The sequence below is a fragment of the Aythya ferina genome (genome assembly GCF_964211825.1).
Source record: "Aythya ferina genome assembly, chromosome: 2".
In the NCBI taxonomy this organism is placed as follows: domain Eukaryota; kingdom Metazoa; phylum Chordata; class Aves; order Anseriformes; family Anatidae; genus Aythya; species Aythya ferina.
This window is the reverse complement of record NC_140297.1, coordinates 74,051,407-74,068,086: the sequence shown is the minus strand read 5'-3', so window position 1 is coordinate 74,068,086 and position 16,680 is coordinate 74,051,407. Positions and strand designations below refer to the sequence as shown.

General features: G+C 33.5%; 1 protein-coding gene across 15 annotated transcripts in view; it reads left to right on the top strand.

Moving 5' to 3' along the window:
• The window catches only part of CDH18 (cadherin 18), a 625,567-nt gene that overhangs the window by 543,754 nt on the left and 65,133 nt on the right, over positions 1-16,680 (top strand). For 14 of the 15 annotated variants that reach the window (XM_084508750.1, XM_084508740.1, XM_084508744.1 and 11 more), the window contains one exon: positions 9,879-10,066. In XM_084508750.1, coding sequence (XP_084364876.1) covers positions 9,879-10,066 — 188 coding nt within the window. The remainder of the gene's footprint in view (positions 1-9,878; positions 10,067-16,680) is intronic. The other variant, XM_084508743.1, reaches the window with a different exon arrangement.

Sequence of the window (16,680 nt, the reverse complement as noted above, 5' to 3'; positions counted from 1 at the left end):
CTGGTCCTTTTATTCTGTGTGAAAGGTTTTGGCAGGCTGACTAACTCACAGTTAGAAATGCACATTAGCACATATATTTCTTATTTGTATTAATATTTTCTCAGAAATGGAAGAAATATAAAATGTTCAGATTATTTTCTTCACATTTAAAGAGATTCTAAAAATTGCATAACATAACTTTGAAAACTATAAAACATCATTTCTCTTCTAATGAGAACTCTTTTTTTTGACAAAGCAAGGTTAAAAAAAAAAAGTTTTTTAACGTTATCATTTTTAACAAATTAATCCTGGAACATGTATTGCAGGGTACAAACATTTAATTTATCTTTCCTTATGTAAGACTACTATACCACAACTATGACTGTAACATTACTTTTTTACTTCTCTTCAGGAAGTGTAATTGAAGCCCTTTGCAAAATTACAGTAGCTATTATGTTAATGATACTGAATCAAAACACAGAGGATCAAAATCAGCCCATCCTACCATTGTGACTTATTGCAATAATACATGAGTATTTCAGCAATAAAAATAATGTCATTGCTTATTTTTCTTCTCCTTTCTTTGTATGCCATGCTTTTCAGTTAAATTTCTCTTCAATTTCCTTATTAGATGGGATGCTAAATGGGACTTACTGAGGTTTGTCACAGTCAGAATTGTGGCTTCAAGGGAAGTACTAACCAAAACTGCATATATCAAGTGTATAAGCCCTGAGACAGGCTGAGCCTCAGCTAAACTGCAGACTCTCTTTTGGTTAGTTTCCTTTTCTCTGTTACCATACTTGTGGGTTATGAACCTGACTCTTAACTGTATGAATACTTTATTTAAGAACAATCTGGGAAGCACATCTGATTGGTGCTTATTTTATTTGTTTTATTTAGAAATATGGTTTACCGCATATATTTAAAAGATCATATGTTTCTGGCTGCGGTAGATAAGTGTTCTTTGGAGATGCATATGGACTGAGGTATGCCAGGTTTGATCCCTGTAAAAAAAACACTTCAAAGAAGTAATTAGAACATAAAAATAGAGATTATAAATCTATCTGCTCATGTGAATTGATATTTTTTCTGTACTGACTCTAAATACATCCAACTTTCTTTTAAATAAATTACCAAAATAAGAGCTACATGTTCCAAAACACCAAAAAGACTCTGAAGAAGGTGAAGAAGAACATGAAACATTTCTGTATAAATGTATCAGTATGATGGTTGCAGTTCCTAAATAGAGGTGAATACATGGTAACAATAATCACTGAAATAAGATGCATAGCTGAAAAATTCTACTTGCAAAACACAGCAGTATGTCTCAGGAGTAGGCATAGTGAGTTCAGTAGGATCATAACCTGAAATCTCAAATACATTTTGCCTATCAACTACTTATTGCATCTTGTACAATACTGTGGTGTGTTTTTTTGTTTGTTTGTTTGTTTGTTTGTTTGTTTGTTTTGTCTGTTTTTGTTTTTGTTTTTGTTTTTGTTTTTCATCACTGCAGATTTCCCTTCTTTAGAGAGTCTAGTTAGAAATGAACTAGCCACATAATGTAAGCTGCCAAACAGTGCTCTGCAAGGGAAGATCTTTGCTTTTCAATAATCAGCATCTCTCATATCTTGTTGGTTTTACCACTGATGCATCCACTTGGCTGATAATTGAAGGCCCAAAGTTTATAGTCATAAATGTATTGCAGTAATCTGATAGAAAATGTTCCATCTACTGATGACACAGTGTTATCAGGCTTGAGTTACATAAGAATTTTCTGTATGCTTTTCTTCAATTAATTCTCTATGATCTTGTTTGAGATAAGTAGATTCTGCAAGTTTTGCTTTGTTTAGGACAAATAGATTCTGATTGCATCAAGATCAGCACACTAGACAGATGCTTCCACTGACATGTTTTGTACATCAAGGCTAATGATTGCAGTCTTCACAGTGTGTAGGAGATCCAGAGTTGCTGTGTTTAGAGTGGAGTTTTACAAGTAAAATGATACCCCATTTATTGATTTTGTTGTTTGGTACATCTACCTCATTTTTTTAGGATAAAGCAGAATTTAAATACAATTCATGGCTTAAAACATTTTTATGAAGCTTGATTGTTGAAACTTGATTGTTTCATGGCAGTGCATTGACATAACATGAAATTACATACATAAATAATTTGTTTGACCTCACTTTTTTAACATGTCATTTTATGAAAAGTACACAACCATGTTTAAGTAGGAATGTTATATGAAAGTACTCCAGTTACCTATGAAAAAGCAAGTGCTAGTAAAGTCTACACAGCATCTAATATCCAACTTTGTTCATATAACTCCATTGGCTAGTTAAATACAAATGTATTTACTGCTCAAATTCATTTCAGATTTATACTCCACTGTTATTTTCCATACCCTCCATTGTAGTCCCATGTAGTACCTGTGGTCCCGATACTTAACAATAGGCTGGCAGCTGGTTGACCACTTGGATGCTGCCAGATGAGATGACTGAAACTGAATTTTCTCTGATTTTCTCTTAGCAGTCTTTCTCCTCCAACCAGTAATTGTTAACAGTCCTATAGGGTCAGAATGTCATTGAGGCCTCAGTCCTTTTGTCAGGTCTGCATGAAATTGGACAGGGGTTACAAGTTAGTGAAGACTATTAAATTAAAGTGATCATAGAATCATAGAATATCCAGAATTGGAAGGGACCCACGAGGATCATCGAGTCCAGCTCCTGGCTACACACAGGAGCACACAACAATCAAACTGTCTGAGAGCATTGTACAAATGCTTCTTGAACTCCGTCAGGCTCAATTCTGTGGTCACTGCAATGGTGAGCTTGTTCCAGTGCCTGACCACCCTTTGGTGAAGAGCCTTTTCATAACATCCAGCCTGAACCTCCCTTGACACATGTCCATGCCATTCCCTTGGGTCCTTCCACAACACCCTTATATTTCTGTTCTTGAAAAGGTGTATTCCACCTGCATGTGCTAAATACAGCATTCTCTTTCTTCAGGACTGATGTTACTAATATATAAATTTTATTTTATCCTCATTTTTTCTCATTCCTGTGTTCCAGAGATGCGGTTTTTGAGTGTTGAGTGTCTGTTTCCAGGTGGTTCACAATCTAGGATATGTTTTTCTAAAGTTATAGTTTACATGTTTCTACAAGTTACATTCAAGAAGGTTTGAAGTCTTGAAATTACCAAATTTTTTTTTATATACATATGTTCCAAGTTCTCTAAAGAAATTCAGCTAATAATCATCATATCATATTATTATTATTATTGTTATTATTGTTATTATTGTTATTTTTATTATTATTTTTCAGCTGCAAGGTTTAGGTAGGACTATTCTTCTTTAAGAAGAATAAGAAGCAATTAAACAGAGTCAGGTTCAGAAACAGTTCTTTTTGTAAATAGACTCATGTAGAACAAGCCTGTTGTACATAATCAATTGACTAAAGGGCCATTATTAATGTCTCATTAAAAGATGAAATGAGTAGCAATCATTACATTACAGGGAAAATAATGTATTTTTAGGTGATAGGAAAATACAGCATAATACCTATATTATTTTCTTTTATGTTATATGCTATATTATTTTCTTTTACATGGCATCTTTTTAGTTCTGTTGTGTAAAATGAGTCATCATAATGAGATTTAAATAGACTGTTGTTAGAAAATATAAGGATTATTCACAGATAATTCCTTTTTGCTGTGTTAATATTAACATGTTAATATTAACATCATTAACATCTCTGTTAATATTGACAGTTTTCCTGCAAAGCTGAATTCTTGTCCAACATGCTAATCTCAGATAACATTAGACATAAAGATTAATCCATAACATTTTAGTATATTATTAAGACATCTTAAATAACAGGTTAACATTGATATTAAAAAAAAAAAAAAAAAAAAAAAAAAGACCTACAAATAATTACTTGTAACCTTGAAATTCTAGCTTTTAGTGCTGATGAGATGTAAACAATGTTTCAAGGAGGCTTTTGAAATTATGATGATACCTCCATAAATCAGATTTTTTTTTCTTTTCATAAAGAAAAAGGGTAGCAAGGTTTTCTTTTGTTAAAAATGTTCTTAGGATTGGGTTCCAGGTTGCTGCAAAAGCCTGGCAATGCAGTTGGAAGTGTACATTTGTATTAAAATTTGATATATTTGCGTAATAGACACATGGTGTAATTGTGGTGCTAATGAATATACTACTTCTCCCATATTCTAAAAGCTGGAGTTTCACACAATTTTTGTGTGCTCAGGTTCCAAAGTAATGAGCAGTGAGGGACAGTGTGAGTATGGCTGGAGTTAGTATCCTTACGTTTGCTGTTGCAGAGTCATCACGTTTGTCTCCAAGCCCCATGACCTTAATTGTTCTTTGTTTAGAAATAGCTCTGTAATATCAGCAACTGAATGTGCAGCAGATAGATAAGAACTAGGAAGCTTCCATTTCCAGAATATTAATTTATTTCTGACTGGCAGCTGGTAGACCATTTAAAGAGGAAAAACGCTTGTATTTTTCAACAGGCTTGTATTACCTGTTGCAGGTGTGTGACTTCAGTGTATTGGACCAAAAGATGACAGCTTTTAGTCTTAAACATAAGAGAAGTATGGTACTTTTTGATTTCCCAGAAGTGTTCAAGTCTCCAGCCTAACAAGATTGCTGATGCGAGGGCAACAGGCTGTTTAAGAGGCATCTAGCACCAAAAATGTCCTGGGACCAGTTTAAAGGGACAAACCTCAGTGATGAGCGATTTTCTAAAACTTCTCTTATGTTTTGTCTTTCTAACTTAGTAGAACTAAATATCAATCTATGATGTCCTTTAAGAGATGGATATTTGAGATGAATACAGTATTTAGTAAATTTATTTATTTAATCATTTATTTAATTAATTATTTGATTAACTTAACATTACTTAATGTTCATTAAGTACCTAAGAGAGTTAAGAGCTAAGAAATAAAGTATATGCATCAGATTACTTGCTTTCATAGACTGGACAAATATTGTGTAAAGTGATTTTCATCATTGCTTTCTTTTGTTTATTTGTGAGAAGATTAATATGTTCACGTATTTTCACAACATTTGAAGTTAAAGCTAAAAAATTGTTTCATTTATCATTGAAATCTGATGTTGAGTTGTAAAATGGCATTTGATCGCAGAATGAGTGTCATGATATTCTTTCTTGAGCAGGATATGTGTGATTCCTATAATCAGATTTTTACTGTAAATTTTAAAGGAAATAAGCATAATACTTTTCATGAGTATGTCAGAATGGGATTTAAAAACTCACCTTCAACAAGAATTCATGATAATAAGATTTAATCACACTTTTTGTTTTTTTTTAATGGAAATCAAATATAAAGAGAAGCTGGGAGGGGTAAAATATGTTTACATCAAAATCTGGCTAACTATTTGTGGCAAATATGTGTTCTGTGTAGTGAGCTTTAATGCCAACTATGTGTATCAACTTCACTTCTAAGGGTAGGATATGGAATCTGGCTGTATTTTTTATTTCACTTTATTGGGTATTGTCTAGAGGATTTTTATGTACAAGGTAGATTATTCATTATATGTGTCATACACCAAATTCAAACAAAATAATTTTGAAATATTCTGACTTTTTTTTTATCCCATAAGGTTTCCGAGTGAGGCAGTAATGGTTTGAAGGGTTGGGGGGGTTGTTGTTTACTGGGTAGAGAAATTAGAGTAGGACCATGCCATTTTAAGGGATATTCTTCATGCCTTTCTTTTCATGCCCTTTGCATGGTAAACCTCAACGGGAGTAGAATCCAGGCTCTGCTAATGACGGGAAAAACAAACAAACAAACAAATAAAAAAACCTCCACCACCACCGACAGAGCAACAAACCTAACAAGTACATCAGATATTTACTTATTTCTCTATTAATTCAGTATTATGCTAGTCCTCCTTTCCTTTGTAAGGTAATTCTTTCTGTTCCAGAGAGCATTATAATCTAGAAAAGTAATTCAAATTTATCAACAAAACGTATTAAGAAATACAGGGAATAACATGCTTGTTGAATTGCTTTATATACTGACATATTTCATTTTTTGGAGAGATTCAGACAGATAAATTGCTTTTCTGAGAGTAAAGCAGCACTATATGTTGCCTGTAGGCTAACTGAAATGGAAAGTAAATCATTCTACAAATCAATAAGTTGTTTCCGTACTGTAATAATAGATAAGCCATATAGTTTATTGAAAGAAAGATGAAGATCACTTACATGAATTTAAACAATGTTTCTGTTAGCATAGATTAAAGCCTTGTGAAGTGGTATTACTAGCCTGTACAGTACATTAACTGTAAAAGAGTATTAATTTACTCATTTCATGAGCCAAGTGAATGCATCCAAGTGAATGCTTATATAGAAACTGAGAATCGAATCAACCTCTACAGAATCTTGATCCATAAGTTACTGAACAGCCCCTCTAAGACAATGTAGAGCATCTCCAAGACTTTTAAAGTCCTGCTTTACAACAGCTGCTGGGAGACTGTGATTCTGGGAGTGTGGGAACAGTCTGTTCAACTCTGACAGATTTTATGAAACAGTTTTGGTACAGAGTGGTACGTGATCCTTAGCACTTATAAATCCCCAACAGGTTTTAGGGGATGAGACAGGCTCATAGCCTGTGATAAAGAATCATGAATTCATAGTATACCTATCCCACAATCCTTTTATTTTTAATGCCCTTTTAAATAGTTTGTTAATGCCCAAAGAAACATTAATTTGAGCCTTTAGTTGGTTCCTCTACTTTCCAGAAATAAAGTTTACAACTATTTAGTGTTTAGCAAACACAATTCCAATCTCTACATCTAGTGTAAGAAAATATCTATAATATATTTTATCTAACCTTCATGTTGCTGAATTTTATCTTCTTCTTTGTTTAAATTCTCATTTAAAGACATTTCTGACCTCATGATCTAGCCATTTTAGTTTTCAACAGTTTTCTTTGAATTGCATCCATTATAATTATTATTTATTTATTTATTAAAACATGTCAGTTCTTCAAATACTGACAGGTAAGTGATGAATGATTCTAAATATTTATTGTGCTTGAATGTTTAGCATTTCAGAGTGTTTGAAGTTGATATCAGTAATATGATTTTCTGAAACAGATGGCTAACACTTGGGGTGTGATTATGAAGCAAAGTGTAGTGTCATGACGGTATATTTAAGCTAGCTTGACAATTTGGAAGTCTCTAATTAGTTCACCCTATCATATGGGTTATAACACTTCCCATTCCTGAAGGGGCTTGGTTATGTAACATATTCCTTATGACCTCTGCATAACATAATCATTATGGCCTCACTCTTTTCCTTTTTAGAATGCATTAGTCAGAGCTAAAATGTCAAAAGACCACATTTCACATTCATTTTAACAATAAGTAAATTCCAGAATTAATCTCATCCCATCATTATAACTTTATGTATGAAACAAAGCAACCATCAGTGTGAAAGTGTCAGTTGATATCATTTGTAAACATGAAGCATTGCAGCAGAATTCAAGGAAGTGCATTTATTTCCAAATTAGTGAAGATGGCTTTTAGATATATACCAAAGATCTAACTATGCATTTTAATTGAATCAACTACTAAGCAACTTTCTTATTACATCAGACTTGGCATTTTCTTTCTTATATGGTAGATTTTATTTTTTATCTTGTTCTGTTGGATATTTCTTGTTTCCTTTGAGATTTCCTACCTGCTGCACGGTAACTTGTTTTTTCTTTTCAAAGTAAACCTCTCTCTCACAGAATCACAGAATCATCTAGGTTGGAGACCTCCAAGATCACTGAGTCCAACCTCTGGCCTAACACTAATACTAACAAGTCCTCCAGTAAACCATATCGCTAAGCTCTACATCTAAACGTCTTTTAAAGACCTCCAGGGATGGTGACTCCAACACTTCCCTGGGCAGCCTATTCCAATGCCTAACAACCCTTTCAGTAAAGAAGTTCTTTCTAATATCCAACCTAAAGCTCCCCTGGGCACGACTTTAGCCCATTCCCCCTCGTCCTGTCACCAGGCACGTGGGAGAATAGACCAACCCCCACCTCGCTACAGCCTCCTTTAAGATCTCCTCTTAGCCTCCTCTTTTCCAGACTGAACAGCTCCCTCAGGCACTCCTTGTAAGACTTGCTCTCCAGACCCCTCACCAGCTTCATTGCCCTTCTCTGGACTCACTCAAGCACCTCGATGCCTTTCTTGTAGAGAGGGGCCCAAAACTGAACACAGTACTCAAGTTGCGGCCTCACCAGAGCCAAGTACAGGGGGACTTTTTTTCTTTTTGGACAAATAATGTTTAGTGCATTCATGTATCCTTCTCACACTACTGTTTGTGTATTTGTATTATAGACTAGTTTTACAAAAACAATGGAAGACCTTAAATAGATTTAGGAACCACTGAACAAGGAATTAACAAATTATTAGTAAAATTGTCGATTCTCTATCAGGTGTCTGAAGTTAGTTTTATTTTATAGATACTATGCATTCCCTCTGCAATTGCAACTTATGTAGATTCATAGGTTTCTTCAATTCACTTGCCAAATAATGTGCTTTGTTTGTTTGTTTGTTTCTGCCATAACATGTGTTCAGTCTCAGAATTCCTCTTAAATCTTGCCTTTCTCTTTCTGTATGCTTATCAAGGGTGCGTCTGCTATCGTGCCAGGTTGTTTAAACCCAGCAACCTGTAACAACATGTTATCTTTTATATGGAACATATTCTGATCCACCCTCCTGCACTTCAGTGTTTCACTATTGCATTCACTATCACAGAATGCTTTAAGAAGAGAGAAAAAACTGTAGTTTCAGAAGATATATAGCAATTGATGTTTCTCTTTGTTTCTGTGTTGGAGTTTGGCCTGTGATATAAACTGTGATGTTATGCAGATTCTTAGGAGAGTCTTGAATGAGGGATGTTTGGTGTTCTTTTGGTACGTGTACACCATGTATGGTGCTGGTAGGTTTCTACACCAACATTACTGGAGAAAATGTCTTTGAGCTCTCTTACTGGCCTAGTTTCAGACAGAGTTAAATAATCAAGTTTGTTTGCTACTCTTTTCTCTTTGTAGCATCTTCCTATCCCCCAGGACATGTTGTACCTTTTAGGAGATTTTATCAAAAAGGAAACTGATAGTTAAGAAAATTATTAAAAATAAATAAATCATTTTATGTTGATTAATCTAACAGGTTATAAAAACACTGAAAGGAGTTCACACCTTTTATGGTCACAGTTCTGTAGTTCATTTATGTAGTTCATAGTGTAAAGGACACTATGTTAATTGTCCTTTACAATAGATACCAAGGAAAATATGTGTGTAAAGGGGGTGTTCTGCAACAACACCACCACAAACAACAAAAGCAATAATGGCAAAATAATAAGGATTAATTACTTTTTCAACTGACCAAATTTCAGAAAAACAAATAAGGAATATAACATACAGAGATTTTCCAGTTCAAAAGTGTTTGTTTGTCTACTCCTTTGATGGTAAGTTGCTGAAGATAAATATATTTTGCTTATAGAGAAGGTAAACTTTCTTAAATACTGGTGTGAAGTAAATTCCAGAGTTAATTTCTGTGTTATATGATGAGCAGCAAAAAAAAAAGGGCTGTGAAAACCTAAGTCCTGCATTAGGTAATCTGGATTTTGAATGAAGGCATCCAATGGAAGATGCAGTTTCCTTTTGGATTCTCTTGGGAGTATAAATATGTTCATAGGTTTGATTATTTGTCAGCTTTCCATATGAAGTAATGTCCCATTTTCATAGATATGTATTAGCACATAAAGGTTCTGTACTTTAGTTTGGCTAGAAAATGTCCAAGCTGTTTTTTTTTGTTTGTTTGTTTGTTTGTTTTTTGTCCCCTTCCCCCTCAGAACATTATCAACTTTATGTTCCTGAATCAGCTCAAGTTGGATCAGCAGTTGGCAAAATTAAGGCAAATGATGCAGACACTGGCTCAAATGCAGACATGAAGTACACAATTATAAATGGTGATGGTGCTGGAGTGTTCTCCATATCCACTGACAAAGAAACACGGGAAGGAATTCTTTCTCTGAAGAAGGTAAGCAATAGACATTGAAAGTTCCCAATGTAGATCATTAAAAATGTTATGATGAATGCTGTAATATTTGTCTTACTGTGTAAACCTACTGAAGTTTCTCCACACACTGGTTCCTGAGATAGAACCATAGAGTCATTTAGGTTGGAAAAGACCCTTCAGATCATCAGGTCCAACCATCACCTAACATTACAAGTCCACCACTAAACGACATCCCTAAGCACTGCATCCACTCGTCTCTTAAATACCTCCAGGGATAGCGATTCCACCGCCTCCCTGGACAGCCTGTTCCAATGCCTAACTGCTCTCTCTGAGAAGAAATTCTTTCCATATCCAATCTAAAACCTCCCTGGAACAACTTGAGGACGTTTCCTCACATCCTATTAAAACTTTGCAGAGAAGGCAGAGAGAAAACCAAAAAAAGACAGAAACATATCTTTTGTGCTTTTTTCAATGGTCACATCTAATATTTATTATAAACTAAACCTTACTGAATTGTTTATTAAAAGGTTTTCTTTTCTTTTTCTGATATTTTACTCACTCAATTTCTTTGAAAGAACTGAAATTTGGCTGAAAGTTATACTGTTGTTCCTGAATGAACAACAGAAAATATAGAAAGTAGAAAATTTACCTGTGGGAATGAATGTGTAGTTAGGTTTTCATAGACTTTTATTCCTTGAATTTCTTGCTAGCTGTCATCTACAGGTCTTTGGGTCAAATATCATGCACTGTATAATACGAACACTAACATACTTATAAAGACTCAAAACTTAACTTGGTTGAGCCATTACACAGTTACTACAGTTACCATTTATATGAATTCCCTACGTTTATACCAGTCTATTTAAGCTACTAATTATAAAGTGTTGCCATTTAAGTTCATTCTTAACTGAATTCCATACACAAATCTAATTCTACAGACAATTTTGTCTGTCTATTAATTCTTCTGAAATGAGTTCATAGCAAATGTTTCTTGAAAAAAATCTGTCAACTTATGCTAATATTCTACGGATAGATTAAAATTCACTTTTATAATAACCCAGGGAGTTGGGTTAGTATATTTAAGCAATTTTTTTTTTTCAAAACCTTTCCAACAAAAGGAGAAATCCTTTATTAATTTGCTTTTACATGAACTAACAAACATCAATTAGTAATTTCCACATGGCTTTATTGTTACTGACTTTTTAGGCATCAGTCTTGCTTTAAGAAATGACTTGTGCTTTAAAAAATGATGTAAGTGAATTTGCATTCATGTTTAGTTAACATGTATCCTGCACCTGACTGAAACTAGGAGGAATGAAAACCAGAATTGCTGAAAGAGGGAATGTGAGACAAGAGAATGCAAACAAAAACATAATAAAGAATGTGTTGGTTTTTGTTTTTTTTTGTGTGTGTTTGTGTGTGTGTGTGTGTGTTTTTTTCCACCTGAATAAATATGTATGTATGGAAAGCTTTATTTAAAATTTTAAAACAGATTTTGTTTTAAAAAAGGAAATGTGATTTTCATAATTTATAATGATTTAAAAAGTCATTCCTATCTTCCCAGTATCATTAAAAACTTTAATTCTATGTATTTCATAAAGGTGGGTTAATATCCCCCTTTTCCAACCATGTAAAAATAAACTCTGTCTTTTCTCTGCCAGTGAAGTTACTTCCTGGTGGCTTTGATGGAGGTGATGCCATAATCTCTTATTGTTTCCTCAAAATGAGCATTATTCTCTGTTTAAAAGTTCACCATGACTACTGTTCATTAAATACAATGTACACTTATATTAAGAACATGAAGAGGAAAGGAAGAATTGTCAACAAAACAAGGAAGTCCATACATCAAATGTATAAAATCACATTTATTAGTGTTCTTGGCAGACAAAATGGTTTGAGATAAATTTTCACTGTGTTTGAAATATGACAGAATGGTTTGTTCTCTTTCTATTACTTCTTTGGAAGAATGCATGGTAGGCACATCAGAAAAGTCAGAAGTAGCTGTTATTGTGTCTGAATATCTGAAGTCTTTCTGAAGACTGTCAGAAACCTTTTTAAAGCTTCTCTTTTTGAGGTTCTTATACAAAAATCAAACTTCTTAGTGCATCCATGCTAGGCTGATTAACATACTTTCAAAGTCTACAAATTGAAGGTACATTTCTATTTTCAATGTAAGCTGATCACAAACTTCCTATAATTTCCGTCTTTCTTTCTTTCTTTCTGCCCTTTGAAGCCACCCTTTCATTCGTAAAGATCCTTCTACACAGGGTAGATTACAAACTATCATGCAGGATTTCCTCTTTGCCTAATTCAGTTCCTTGTTTGATTGGGAGACTAGAGGAAAAGTGAACAAAATACCACAGTGAAAGCCATAACTTCCCTGGATTCTTCAGAGAATGACTGGTCAGCATGTTGCCCCATGTTGTGACTTCAGGGAAGAACTTTAGTGATGTCAAGATGTGATGTCTAGAACTTTACTGATGTCAAGTCTTCAAATATATTTCAATTCCTAGGAAAAATTGACTGAAAAATCTGTGTCTCTTCCATTTTGTATAATGAGGCTGCAAATGTTCGGGTAACAGCTATTCACTTCTCATGAAATTCTCCTATTCCTCATTGGAGTCTGATATTATAAACGGAAATTGCAGTACAATGAATAGCAGTTCTTTCCAGTTAGTCCTATAGTCTAGTTTACTTAAGCTACATTTAGTATTTTCAGTTATGCATGAAAATCAGAGTAACTGTTGGATACATACAGAAGATATGCAGGTAATAGTCATGGAAAGATATTGTTCTTTGGGAAAATAAGGAACATGAACAATTCTGTCTAGGCCTATCTGAAATCTAAATGTTCTGTTTTCTTTCCAAGAAAGAGTTTATGATCTTCAGCTTTGTTACAATTTTAAGTAAATACATAAATTATTATTTAGATTTCTCTATAAGAGTGGTGCCTCTGTATAGTTCAGAGTGGTGCTATAAGAGTATAGCTATACCTATAAGAGGTAGGTGACTGAAACTCAATGCTGCTGTGAGGTAAATGGAGGAGGTTTTACATGTGTGAATGTCTTTACAAGTCATATTTGAGTATTTAATTCTTCTGAAAAGAGCAAGGGTTCAGAACGGACATAGCCACATCTTTCACTTTGGTTATCTGGAGATAAATCAGTCCTTTCGTGAGGAGTGCTTCACAAAAGTCCTTTTTCTGATGGGGTGGTTGAAATAATTCCTTTGTAAATTCAAATTATTTTGCATTATCATTTTTATGTTAAAACGCTTACCAAATTACACTAGCTTAGGTATTTTAAAATGAGTTTATAATTAATAGATCAAAAAAGAAAACAAACAAACAAAAAAACCCAACAACAACAACAAAACTGCTACTGCTAAAGAGCTCACGTTTCCTGAAATAATAGATGAGTCTGTGAGCAAGTTTCTTAGCATAGCATTAAACAGGTTGTAAATGGGGGCCCAAATTGTTCTTCAAATATAAAATAAATGTCAGTTTTAATACATAAACAGTGTTTTAAGCAGAAGCCCAGAAAAATACGGTTCTGTAGATACAAGTTGCAACCAGATTTCAAATCTTGAATATTTTATCAGATATAAAATGAAAGAGAGTATAACAACAGGACTTATGAGTTGTTCTATGTGGAATATCAGATCTGACTTGCTTTGCTTGAAAATTTCTTCACTTATCCTCAGGAGAGAAGCAAAATAAAAAATAACACTAACTGTGATCCCCAGTAATAATAATCTGTAGCACAGTATGTGCAGCTTCTCAAAAAGTATCTGAAAATAATGTTGTTGGTTTTTTACCTCTGGGTATCACTGTACAGGAGAGTAAGCTCTTTTTCTTCTATGTCCCAGTATCTGCTTCTTTAGTTTGGAGAGGTTATGGGAAGAAAAAGAAAAAAAAAAAAAAAAAAAAAATGGCCTTAGGCTCTTTGGCTCTTTGAAATATCCTTTTATTTATTTATTTATTTATTTTCTTTTTTTTTCTTTTTCTTTTTTTTTTTTTTCTGGTTATCTGAATGGATTATTCTTTCATTTTTAGACAAACATATATTTATATATTGGTCACATCCAGTTGAGTAACTACACAACTGAAAACAACACTTCAGAGTCTGTGTTATGCTTCATGTGTTTTCTAAGAAATTAATCTTCCTAAACAATCAATCCAATTGTCATCAGTATAAATTTAAGTTCATTTTCCAAAAAGTTATCGTATTTAAAATTTCCCATCCTATTTTAAACTTGTTTAATCTTAGAATATGTATGCTGCAGATCAGTGTAAATTGTTATTAAGCATTTGCCCTGTTCATAGCAGAAATACTACATAAATAAACGAATGACATCTTAACTTACAGAATTACATAGAATATATAATTGTATAGAATATATAGAACTGTATTTATTAAGCATATTTTTGTGTGAATTGATTTAATAGGAGTAGTATTTTTAACTTGGATTTTCACAGTAATAAATTTATCGGGTAATGGTAAATTTCCATGCCTTTAATATTTTTATGTATATATTCAAGAAAGGAAGACAGAGAAAGAGGAAAAAAAAAGTCTCAGGCTAGTAGTGTTAAGAGAATTAATTAGTTTTCCTTCACTGCACAAAGGAGGATTTAAAGAAATATATAGCATAGGTAAATCCTGACCAACTGTATTGTTTATACATCATCAGTCAAATTTACTGTACATTTTATCTACAAAGTATGCACTGACATTAACAAATCACACATTTAGTACTTCATATTTCTTGCCTTAAGTACTACTTTTCCACTCTTGGAGTGATAGCAAATATGAGATTAGCCTTGGTTGAAGGCTTGAACACTTGTCTTGAGTTTTGTTTAGTCAGGCAGTTAGGTCCACACAGAACAATGTTAATTTTAATGAAGTTCTGTCATACCAGAATCTCTGCCTGTGGTGAATCATGATCTTGTGTGGCATTTGAAATTTGAAGATTCTTTTAGTGTTATGGCTATGTTCTGAGACTGTTGGAAACTTACTGGTAGTATATAGCTGTAAAAAATACTTGCTTTGCTAGCATAGTAATAAATATTACTATGTATCCTTTACATCCTTTATATCCTTTCTGGCTGAAGCCAGAAATTTGTAACCCAGAAATTTTTATTGAGGTGTTTATTATTATGTATGAGTACTTTTCCTCAAAATAGTGCATTTAAAGTGTAGCAATGTGAAAATTTGAAATCTATTCTATCACTTCCTGGAATGGCATATTTTTTGTGAAACTGATGAAAGATCAGTCAGCTGGTTTTGTATCCTCTCAAGTCTAATTGCTTCCCAGAAATTTTCTGAACTTTATGTAAGTGCAGTCAGACATGGTAAAACAAACAAACAAACAAACAAAAAAAAACAGGGATTCTTCTTGCTACTTCTGTACAGACAACTGTGGTCCAAATTTATGAACTTGGCTTTATTTTATGAAAAACCTACGCTGTCAGGCTTTTGTTCTGTTGGCCTTGTCTTAATCACTGCAATCAGACCCTACCATCAGTATAGTACAATTCTGGACTGAGGGACTGGCTCTACATGTAAAGTGTACATCCTGAGATTAGAGAAGCATTCTGAAGGCAGATAGTTCTTCATTTATACATTTATCATTCCGTAGGAGAAAAAAAATATCTGGTCTTTCAGTCTCTCAGGCTATATGTGTTTGACAACACATTGTATAATACAGCCTTTGTCATTGATTATTAGTTTTCAAATCAGTTTTAAGGTATTTAATTTATCTAATAGAACTGGTATTTTTTATAGCCATTTCCTCAAGAAGTGCTAATACAGTATATGGGAAAAGTAACTTCCCACGAAAAAGTCTCATTACACTGTCTATGAAAGGTGTAATTTTTTTTTAATGACAAAGAAGAAAGCAACCCAAAATAGTTGTGGTCCTGTAAATGTGGCCTACAGAAAAAATAATAAAAATAAAAAAATAAAAAAAAAAATTGATTACTTATGTATCTGCTGATGCAACCTTTGAAGTTAAATATCCTTTCAGCCACTTCTACTACATAACTATCTGACATTGAAAGAGTTGAGAGTTGGGTGTTTTGTCTTTTTGTCATATCTTGAATAAGACAGTATAATAGCATCCTAGCATAGAGTTAAAATAACACATCAAGACAGTAAATTAGCACACAATTGGACTTCTTTCCCATTCTGTTCTGTGAGCTCAGGATGGTTCTAACTATAGTAAGAGCTTGCAGAACTTACTGTTTCACACAAAGAGTTAAGGCTACTGACCAGTTTATGCTCCTGATTTTCATTGTAATTTCGATGTCAGAATCAGAAGGGTCATAGTAACAAATTCATGGCCATAAAACTTAAATTTAAGAGGATGTAACTATGAATTTAGTTTTCATGGACTGCAAGGCAATCATTTTTTTGCTTAGGGAGCCTGAATCATTACAGAGAAGGAAGACAGGTAGAAAACAAGGGAGATAAAATTTTCACATGTGTAAATAGAGAGATAGAAATGGAACTTCTAAGAAAGGAAGTGTCCACGCTGTGTGATACAAGAGCGAGACCATCTTCTACGTAGTAGAGAGGATAGGATTGCTAGGAGGAATCTATTTCTTTTAATAACAGGATAAGGCTAATGTGGCAATG